Source organism: Rhinoraja longicauda, unplaced genomic scaffold (assembly GCF_053455715.1).
Source record: "Rhinoraja longicauda isolate Sanriku21f unplaced genomic scaffold, sRhiLon1.1 Scf000953, whole genome shotgun sequence".
Lineage (NCBI taxonomy): Eukaryota > Metazoa > Chordata > Chondrichthyes > Rajiformes > Arhynchobatidae > Rhinoraja > Rhinoraja longicauda.
The window spans coordinates 35,001-46,360 of NW_027602169.1; the positions used below are offsets into that span (position 1 = coordinate 35,001).

General features: G+C 38.8%; 1 protein-coding gene across 1 annotated transcript; it reads left to right on the top strand.

The window, feature by feature from the left end:
- The first annotated feature begins 6,384 nt into the window (after window positions 1-6,384).
- Window positions 6,385-8,745, top strand: LOC144591378 (putative G-protein coupled receptor 139). The gene is made up of 2 exons (XM_078395590.1): window positions 6,385-6,514; window positions 7,853-8,745. Exons 1-2 carry the CDS (start codon window positions 6,385-6,387, stop codon window positions 8,743-8,745), a joined length of 1,023 nt encoding a protein of 340 aa, XP_078251716.1.
- Window positions 8,746-11,360: the final 2,615 nt, after the last annotated feature.

Here is an 11,360-nt window from a genome sequence, read left to right on the forward strand (position 1 = left end):
AGCAATTTGTGTCTTCTATCCACATCATTTGCATGCCACGTTACAGACTGCGAAACGGTCCGACGACCATCAGAGTAAGAGAAGATCAGTCGGTTACGAAACACTTTAATAACGTTCTCAAGCCATTTATGCATTACCTTTCCAATTTCGTCGAAAAACAGGGATCTGAGCAAGGAGCACCCGGAAAAGCACCGGATAATTTGAGCGGCTGAAAACATGCACAAGACTAGCAAAATGGCAAAGAAACGCATTACCACGCACGATCCTGCCGAGGACCTCATCTGTTGAATTACTCCGCTACTTAGAATTAGTTACACCCATTAATTCAAGTGCATTGCTCGTGGTTTGTAACAATTGAGATGTCCGTCAAATGCACAATAGCGACTCCGCAGGTAATTCAGTAATCCTCAACTTGCATGACCATTGAAATCAATACAACGAAAATCTGGAGAGATATCAGGTACTGTGTAGCCGATGTTACTGACGTCACAAAAATAACCCATAAAGTAATAATCTATCGCACTCTATTATCTGATTTAGATCGTCCACTAGTAAACATATATTTAAGCCTAGATATTTTTCAGGAAATTATTTAGTAGTGATAGTTGTTGTGACTATAAATAAGTATCTGCAGCCGGAAGTTGGTTGATGTGAAATGTTTTTATTCATCCGGACAAGCTGGCATACTTTCTGTCAGTGGCATCTCTCCAAACTCATAATACAGCCTAGACACTTTTCAGGAAATTACCATGTAGTGATGGTTGTTGTGACTGTAAATACGTATCTTCAGCTGAAAGTTGGTGGATGTGAAATGATTTTATTCATCCGGAGGAGCAGGCATACTTTCTATCAGTAGCATCTATCCAAACTCATAATACACCGTGTTTTTATACTCTTAAAGACAAAGCCAACAGGAGACGATTCAATGCAATTTCATTGTTTAAAATATTGGCCCTCGTTCGTATTAATTGCCGCCATCACTTAATTTCTGAAGAATGTCCTCTAACAACCCCTGATACCGGCAAAACTTTAAAACATTATTGATAAACATAACATACTAAGTGGTCACCAGTATGGATTTCGACTAAACGGTCCACCTCACTAGCGCTAATGGAATTAGTAGAGAATATTTCAACTGCAATTGATAATAAAGAATATACTGCGGGAGTATTTATAGATCTGAAAAGAGCGTTTGATACCATAGATCATGGTTTATTGATGAATAAGCTAGAAAGATATGGTAATAGAGGAGTAACATACTCCTGGTTAAGAAGCTATCTTGAAAACAGATATCAGTATGTTCAAGTAAATAATTTTGATTCAGAACATATGAAGGTTACCTGTGGAGTTCCGCAAGGCTCGGTGCTGGGTCCAAATCTCTTTATACTTTATATAAATGATATTTGTAAGGTGTCAAAATTGTTACATTTAGTTATATTTGCGGATGACACAAATATATTTTGTTCAGGGAAAAACATGAAGCAACGTTTGGACATAGTTAAAGGGGAATTGGAGACCCTAAAAAAGTGGTTTGATACTAATAAATTGTCACTAAATCTAAGTAAAACATAATTTATTGTGTTTGGAAATCGAAAAATGAATTCGGAGGTGACACTTATGATTAATGATGTAGGAATTGAAAGAGTGTATGAAAATAAATGATTGGGAGTCATAATAGATCATAAACTCTGTTGGAAACCTCACATAAAACATATAAAATCAAAACTCTAAATCCATTGCAATAGTGCACAAAACGAGGGCCATCTTGAATCAAAATTCACTATTTACTTTTTCTTGCTCACTCATTATTCCATATATGACATACTGTGTGGAAGTATGGGGAGCACCTACAAAACAAGCACTAATTCAATCTTTATATAGCAAAAAAGATTTATAAGAATTGTCAATAAGGCTGGTTATAATGATCCAACCAACCCATTATTTATGAAATCATATGCCTTAAAATTTATGAACCTGGTAAATTTTAATACTCTAGAAATAATGTTTGGAGCAAAAGAAAAAAAAATCCTGACTGTATCCAAGCTTTGTTTTCAGTGAGGGAGAGCAGGGGAAATTATACGTTTGAGAAAAAGAGGGTAAGGACAAATGTGAAAAATAGATGTGTGACTGACTATTGAAAAGGGGTCAATTTATGGAATAGTTGCAACAATGAATTAAAAGAGTGTAGTAAAATGTGTAAATTCAAGAAAATGTTCAAAAGTATTATATTTGAAAGATAAAAAATATGTGATCAGCACTGAGAAATGACTGACATTACAGAAATGATGATTATTGACTATATTTATGTTTCTTTCTATGTTTTGTTTATCTGCGTCTGACTTATGATGTGTTTTTAAAAGATTATATTTTGTTAAGTATTAAGGGTAGGCACAATAAGCTTTGGCTTCTGCCAACATCTTTTTATTCGGTCAGAAAATATCATGTGTGATTATATTGTTTTATTTTTGATACAATGATTTCGTGCTATTTAACTTTCACAATTGTATGGTCAATCTGGTGTATTGTATTGACCGGAAAATAAATATATAGATAAAATAAATAAATTTTAAAACTGTAAACGCAATCACTTTAACATTTTCCAAAGGAACAAAAACCTATAAGATGAGTTACTATCAACAGTACGTCATTAAAAACCATTAGATATTTAGTACAACGACTTACCCGGAACTCCAATAGCTGCAAGAAGTGGGTAGTAAACAGCATAAACTGGACCACTTATTCTGCCGTGCATTTTTCCAGATTCTATGCTGATATTCGGTCACGCAGCGTCTTCGCGTTATCTCAGTCAAACCTCTCAGTTATAGGCATACGGAATCCACAGAGAGGGAATTAGGCAACTATGATTATTCAGTTTCTTGAACAAATAGATTAGGCATTGTTGTCCATACTTTTTTTTTGTGCGCGGTCTAATGTTATTTCAAATCTCACCTTGGAGACTCTTATGGACCAGAATATTCTCGATGCAATTTATCAGCAATTTCAGCAACCACTGGGATTACTTTTCCCGTGGAGTTGTTTTTAAAAATTTATTTGAATGGATATGGAATACGAACATGAAAAATAAATTCAATACGCGTCAACAATTGTACAATTATTTTCTATTATCGCTTTGCTTTAAAATTTATTGATTTGTCTTGCCAGTGTTCCTCGTCGTAGGTATGCAAATGCGTTCGTGTAAAACGATAATTTCTCACAACTTTCAATGATTTTTCACAGGGATATTTACCAAATTATCTTTTTAAAATTAAAAATAAATGTTGTTTATTTATTTTCCGGTCAATACAATACAACCGATTGACCATACAGTTGTGAAAGTTAACTAGTACGTAATCATTGTATCAAAAATAAAACAATATTTTTGATACAATGATTACGTACTAGTTAACTTTCACAACTGTATTATGATATTTTCTGACCGAAAAAAAGGTGTAGGCAGAAGCCAAAGCTTATTGTGCCTACCCTTAATACTTAACAAAATATAATTAAAAAAAACACAACATCATAAGTCAGAAGCAGATAAACAAAACATTGAAAGAAACACAAATATAGTCAACAGATGCTGCCTGACCTGCTGAGTTACTCCAGCATTTTGTGAATAAATCGATTTGTACCAGCATCTGCAGTTATTTTCTTATACTACTGGTTGCTCCACTGCGATTTCTCTTCGAGGTATGTCCACTTTGAAGAAGTTCTCCTCTTCTCTTCGACGAGAGTTTAGCAACATGCTCTCTCGCTGCTCCCCCTCTGTGATTTCTCCTGCCCTCCTACTCTACGACCACATCTTGACCCAGACTCGCTACCACAGCCACATCTGCTCTCCCGAGATGCTGCCTGACCTGCTGAGTTACTCCAGCATTTTGTGAATAAATCGATTTGTACCAGCATCTGCAGTTATTTTCTTATAAAATATAGTCAAGAACGTCATTTCTGTCATGTCAGTCATTTCTCAATGCTGATCACATATTTTTGTATCTTTCAAATATAATATTTTTGAACATTTTCTTGAATTTGCACATATTTTAATCGATATAGAATAAATGTGGGCTGTGATCCAATCGGTAACAGCAGCAATTTAGCCAGCACAGAAAGTGGTTGAGGAAACTACTCAGAATGATGTCTTTCAACTCAAATCTGGCTTTGTCGCTGCGTTTCGTATTCAATTTCTCTGCTGACTAAATTCCTATTGTTATCAAGTTGGTATTGTTGCTAAATTTATCATTGTCACATGTACCCAGATATAGTAAAAATGTAAAGGTGAAGGCGATGTATTAGTGAACAATCCCCTTGCCCATCTATTTAACTAACTTTGGCTTGAAGAGAATCCTCGTCAAGCACACCAAAGGGTCTCCATGGCAGGAAAACCTGAAGGTTAGGAAATAGAATTTATGAACATTATTCAGCACTCAATGCACAATACTACACACCGATGACCAAATTCTGTGCTCCAGGCGTCCCCAAGCCCGTCAACTGTAATGTTAGACGATGGAACATAGAACAAACAGAGCACAGTAACAGAGTTTTCGACCCACTAAGTCTGTGCGGGCCATGATTCCAATTTGAACTAATCCTGTTTACATGATTGAAAGCCCTCCTGTTCACATTCCTGTCGAAATGCCTCGTAAATATCACTACCGCATCTGCTTCCATTAGCACCCGTGCAGCCCGTTCCAGGCATTTACTATTCTCAGTGTAAATATACCTGCCTCAGAAATCTCCTTCAAACGTAACCCTTCTAATGATAAACCTATGCCGTCTAGCGTTTGACATTTTCACCCTGGGCAAAGACGCTGAATATCTTTCTGTTTCAGTCAAGTTGACCTGTCTCTTCCGCCCCCCCCCCCTTCTCACTTCCACGGCTCAGTAACGAATGTACGTACCTATGTATGATTTAGAATAATTAGTTCCTTGGATAGGAAATGTAAACCCGTGTGAATTGTGAGGCTACTTATGTTGAGATAGAAAACTGTTAGCAAAAGAGCAGGGGAAGGGCGTGTTAATGTTACTTAAATATTTCGCCTCACTATATTCTCCGTATTCATAGTGCCCAAGACAAGAACCCATTGGTAGTGGGGTCGCGAGAGAATCAAAGAATTGGCGACTCCGTTCTCAGCTGTCTTCCATTTTTGTTGGGCTGAAATCCTTCCTTTTGACGATGGATGCTGTATCACTCAACCCATGAGTGAAAGGAAGAAACGAATCGAACCAAATCAAATCATTACGAACACACATCTGATGTGAACAGAGATTATAAGAGTGAATCACAATCTAACGACTGTCATCAGTTACTTAAAAACGGAACCCGAGACGGTGAAAAGTAACAGACTGGCAAGGAGAAGAACCATTCGAGGCACTTATCCAGCACTTAAAATGGTATAAGTAATTTAAGCTCAACCTGATTCCTACGGGTGAGTACCATGAATTATATCCATGCATGATACTAATAACAACTGCTTCGTATGCTATGCTGGGATTAATTGCATTGTATAGATTAGAAATCACCTTTAGGAACTTTTATTGCTGTTTATCATCACGAGGACCCAATTCTTTGCCAATGAAAGTCAAATAAGCCAAATAAGAGACTGAGAAACATGAATAAAACGGTTAGAGACATCAGCCAAACCTTACACTTACCAAAATCAACTGTTTGGAATATCATTAAGAAGAAAGAAAGCACCCGTGTGCTTACGAATCGCAAAGGGACTGTCAGGACAAGGAAGACCTCCACAGCTAATGACAGAAGAATTATCTCGATAATAAAGAAAAATCCCCAAACACCTGTCCGGCAGATCAGAAACACTCTTCGGGAGTGAGATGTGGATTTGTCAATGACCACCATCCGCAGAAGACATCATGAACAGAAATACAGAGATTACACTGCAAGATGCAAACCACTGGTTAGCTGCAAAAATAGGATGGCCAGATAACAGTTTGCCAAGAAGTACTTAAAAGAGCAACCACAGTTCTGGACAGAGGTCTTGTGGACAGAGGAGACGAATATTAACTTATATCAGAATTATTCCATTCGACTCCAATTTACGCACCGGACTAATCTACTTCTCATATGTTTTCAATATGATTGAAGGGCAGTCTACAGTCAAGGGATATGAGGTGGCATTGGAATGGTACAAAAATCGGACTGGGCAATGATCAATGAATCAAAGACAAAGGATTTTGGTGCGCGATTGTGTCATTCCCGCTTCTCCAATTAAAGTGTAATTTTCAGCACTAACCTCTAACCTCTTACCTGCATCAAATATGATGCAACCTGAATTGTTTGTTCGGTGACTGGAACTAACTCTATTGTAATGAGATTTATTGGTCTCCGTTGGAGTGGCAACATGTATAATAGGGAACTCCGAAGCAATGAAAGGCGAGGTTTTTTTGCGTGGAGTCTTGGAAAAACGTGCCAACTGCACAGAGAACATGCATGCCCCGCCCACGGGATTGCCATATGCCATTTACTATACGGCACTTGCAGTTATCGCTGTTCCAGGTAAGGTATTGCAGTCAGTTATTCATTGTTGTAATTGTTCTCGTCAAGCCATGGCTTGGCACAGAGAGGCGAGTGTATAATATTTGTAATTAGCTTTGGTCGGACTTCATTCTAAATAATTCATTCAGTCCTGGGCACTGTTTCCAAAGAAATGTATACTAGATTCAGAAGGGGGAAGTTGCCGAGATATTGGTGGCTAATTAATAAGGACAGATTGTGGAAAACTGGATAGCGGTTCTTTCAGTTGAAATAATGAAGGGTGAATATATTGAAACGACCAAATGTGGCAAACAGAAAGACAACTCTCCTCCTATAGGACAGCCTGGAACAGGCGGTAACAAGTTAAACTTGGAACCAAGGTATTTGGGAAAAGGCTGGCGAATTTCTTCATACATGGTGTCCGGGCTTTTGAATGTCCTTCCACTACTTTGGGTTAATTCAAATTTTCGTAGCTCTGCTTGATGGTCTCTTGTTAGGCAACTATGTTTCAGATGAAGAAGCTATTAGCTATGAAGTTTTTATTTTCCATTACGCAAATCAATTTTCTACCGGGATAGAGAAACCAGGTTTATTCTGGATCTCTTTATTCCATGTGAATCTGGCAGTGCTCTGTAAAAAGTATAATGTGAGTGATATCACTCTGCTGAGCAATCTTTGCCAAAACCGCATCTGAACTCAGACAACCGCTGAAACTTGATGAAAGTCCTTTCTAGCAGTGAACCAAATTAGTTATAGATATTGTCACTATACCTAATTTTTTTTAAAGGTGGTTGGGTGACGGAATGGAAATACGACGTTCCCGGAATTAATGTTTCTCCCAAATTAAGTAGCAAATTAATGTACTTGGAAGGTTAATCGCTCCAAGAAGAGGATTGCGTTAACTTCGAGCGTTACACGGCTAATTTCTAATGCAACATTCACTTGAGAATGAGTGTTTTGCCGACGATGTCCCATCGATTCTGAGAACAAATCCATTGAACACCTGAATGGTTTGGGCCTATCATGACTTTTACTAAGCGCAGGAAGGAACTGCAGATGCTGGTTTGTACCAAAGCTGGACACACAATGCTGGAGAAACACAGCGAGCCAGGCAGCATCTCTGGAGAAATGGAAAAGGTGGCATTTCGGGTTGGAACCCATCTTCAGACTTTTAATAAGCTTTATTTACTCAATGTAATTGAAAAATTCAAACTCCTGCTTGGGTGTGTAGAGTATATCAGTTTCGATAGTTTAAGAAATGAAGACTGCATACTTAGTTTGCGTTCAGTATTTCCCTGAAACTGTAATCTGTACTCTCACATTCTCTCTTTTCCCTCCGTCCCCCGCTCTCTGATGCAGCCAATTTAGCGGCGATCGTGGTTTTGTCTCAAAACAAATGTGGTCTCTCCAAGTGTATTACTCGGTACCTGCTGTCCATGTCGGTTATGGATCTTCTTGTCATTATCACCGCTGTGATAATCAACAGGTTCAGTGGGATTTATTTTCCGGGCAGCTTCCTATCTATCACCCCAGTCTGTAGTTTCACCATTGCGGTGACATATGCAGCCAGGGTCAGTTCCGTCTGGTTAACGGTCACTTTCACCTTTGATCGGTTTGTTGCTATTTCCTGTCAGAAGCTGAAAACAAAATACTGCACCGAAAAAACAGCAACCGTGGTCATAGGAACAGTGTGTGTGCTGGGATTTTTGAGCAATATTCCATGGTATTTTATACATGAGCCTATCTATATAATCGACAACGTTCCGTGGTATTGCAGGCTGAAGGAAATCCGTTACACTTCGCCAGTGTGGACAGCATTGGACTGGTTTGACAGAATTTCCACCCCGTGTCTCCCGTTCCTCCTGATTTTGCTGCTCAACGCGCTGACAGTAAGACACATTCTGGCGGCCAGCAGAGCCCGTCGGAGGCTCCGAGCCCAGAGCAATGGAGAAAAGCAGAGCGACCCAGAGATGGAAAGTAGAAAGAAGTCCATAATTTTGCTCTTCACTATCTCCGGAAGTTTCATCCTCTTGTGGATGACGTATGTTGTGCAGTTCCTGTACGTCCGCATCACGAATGACTACAACTTTAAAAGCTTCAATGACCCCAAGTTTATTCTCCAGGAAGCCGGAAACATGCTTCAACTCTTGAGCTCCTGCACTAACACCTTTATTTATGCAGCAATCCAGAGAAGATTCAGAGAAGAGTTAAAGAAAATGTTTAAATTTCCATTAAGAATATTTAGTGAATGATAAATAAAAAATAAAGAGTGAAAAAATAAGTTGAAGTTCAATTGAATCTATCGAATCGCATGAAGTTAACGAGCGATGTAACCAGTCAACAGTTTTGAATCCCAGATACTTTCTTCGAATCCGTTTTCACTCTAAATGGTGATATATGCAATGTGTTATGAGACCTTTCTACATTTCGCCGTCTATCTTAATAATAATACCGATTTAGTAAAATAAAATCCCAACTAATTTGGCAGTCTGCTTCCTGTGTACTGTGGCCATTGGATACTAATAAATAAATATTTGAAAGCACTGACATCTGAGTTTTTTTAATTACAGAAATAACTGTACCTACGAAATGAGGACTGCCCATCGTAAATAGAGAGAATATACCATTTGACTGATAGGTAATCATAATGGAGTGGTGGGTAAAATATCACATCTCATTTCTCGTCACCTTCTCTACAGAGCCAACGTCATTTATTTTTGGACATTTCGCATTTCTGCATCTCCGCAGTTTATTAATACAATGAAAGTCTGGGGCTTTTGTCATAATGATGAATAAAGTTTATATTTTATACTGTTTAATGTTAAAGTTTTCTTGATTTTAACGTCACAGAGCCACAAGAGTCGTGCAGCACGGGTATAGGCTCTACGGCCCAACTTGCCGAAGACGATGCTGGTCCATTAGACTCTTTCGGTCCACAGCCCTCCATTCCATTCCTATACATGTATCTGTCCATTTGTCTTTTTGTGCTATGTACATATTGTACTTTTCTTTGTACGTTTTGTACGTCCTTTGGCAGGTCGCTCCATCAATTAACCACCCCCTACGAATAAATTGCCCCCCACCCCACCCCTCAGATTCCTATTAAATATTTCCATTCTCAACTTAAACCAGTGTTCTCTCGTTCTTGGTTCTCCTACCCTGGGGGAAAGAGATCAGTGCGTTCACATTATTCCCCTCGTGGTTTATACACCTGTACAGGAACATCTGTCAACTTCCCATGAAATCCTCGAAGGATTAAAAACTGTGAGGGTCCTGCCCTGGTTTGACTCCCAAAGTGCAACATCGCACACTTATCTAAAATAAACTAATGAGCAATTCCTCGGCGCTGTCGCCCAACTGATTAAGACGCCGCTACGTTCACGATAACCGTTTTCACTTTCTACGATACCATCTATTTAGGGCCACCTGCAAATTTACTAATCGTGTCTTATACATTTTTATCGTCTTCGGACCCCCTAAATTGTAATACGTGGATCCGAATTTGGATGGTCTTTGATTTGGTCAGTAAAACAATATGATTTAAAATTCATGAATGTTCTCTCCGAGCCAGAATCGCCAGAAAGAATGTACCGGAATGCCGGTGTGAGAATTGTTTACGAACACATTATCGTCATTTCCACATTAAAATTGTGGAACATCTGCACTGGGCTATTATATGTTTCTTTTGGGTGTACATACTTCAGATTCTATCTGTAGAATCCTTTGGAAGAGAATAGATAACCAAAAGGCTGAGACTGGGCAATTGATACCACGAAATGGGGAAAATGCAGAGTCTCTAAATAGGTATCTGGATCGTTCGTAGTGGAAAACCAAAAACATCAGCATGATCAGATTATTGTGACATCGCAATAATGAAATCTCAGTAATGAAATTGTTAAAATCTACTTGGGCGGATGGAGTTAACACAATTTTAATAGTTATAAAAAGTGTTACAGTGCATTGCCTTGGGCATAACGACCTGCGTCTCGTGCGTCTTAATGGAAGAAACTGCTGAAATTGTGGATTGTTCGCTGTCCTGTGCAAACATTGCTCAGCTCTCACAGGCAGCAACAGTGTGGAAGATCGCAAATATAACGCTGGAAACTACAGGTACACAATTGTCCTTGGGAACATCCTGGACCCCATTTGTTGCCAATTAGAATCAGCACACGATACATCGCACCAAATATTGACTACACATAATTCGGACAACTCAAAGATTCTGTACGTATCAACTCTTATAACAGTTAACAGTTCATCAAGTCTTATTTTCACACCAATTTGAATTACATAATTCTTTAAGTTACTTCCACGACTTCCAACAATCAGTACATGTTGATATTACCCTCTCTGAGTGAAGCTGCCTAGATAAGGCTCTGCTCTCCTGAATCAGGATCCTCTTTAGGAGAAACCAACCAACCCTGGTTGGTTTCCTGAGTCACTGAAGCAGGGTATCCCGTAAAGCACCTTTTATAATATTTATTTGCATACCTTACAGACTTCGCTTAGTTCTTTATTTCCAGATATACCACTGTATTCATATCCATACCTGTATGTGTGTACTGATCTCCTTCAAATTCCTGCTGGCATCACTTTTCGTCCAGGCCGAATGGCCTGTTTCCATGCCGTATCTCTAAAAAACATTCGTGTGAACGGAGTGGTAACAATATTTTAACAGAAAAGAAAGTGCTGGAGAAACTCAGCCGGGGGGAGGGGGGAGGGGAATATGTACAGACGACCGTTCGGGACCCTTCTACATAGTTTGTGGGTTGCCCTAGTCATGATTAGAAGATTAAAAAAAGAGGCATGAAAAACTACTTTGACATACAGCGAAAACACTGAAAACTAAGCCTTATCATTCTCTCCA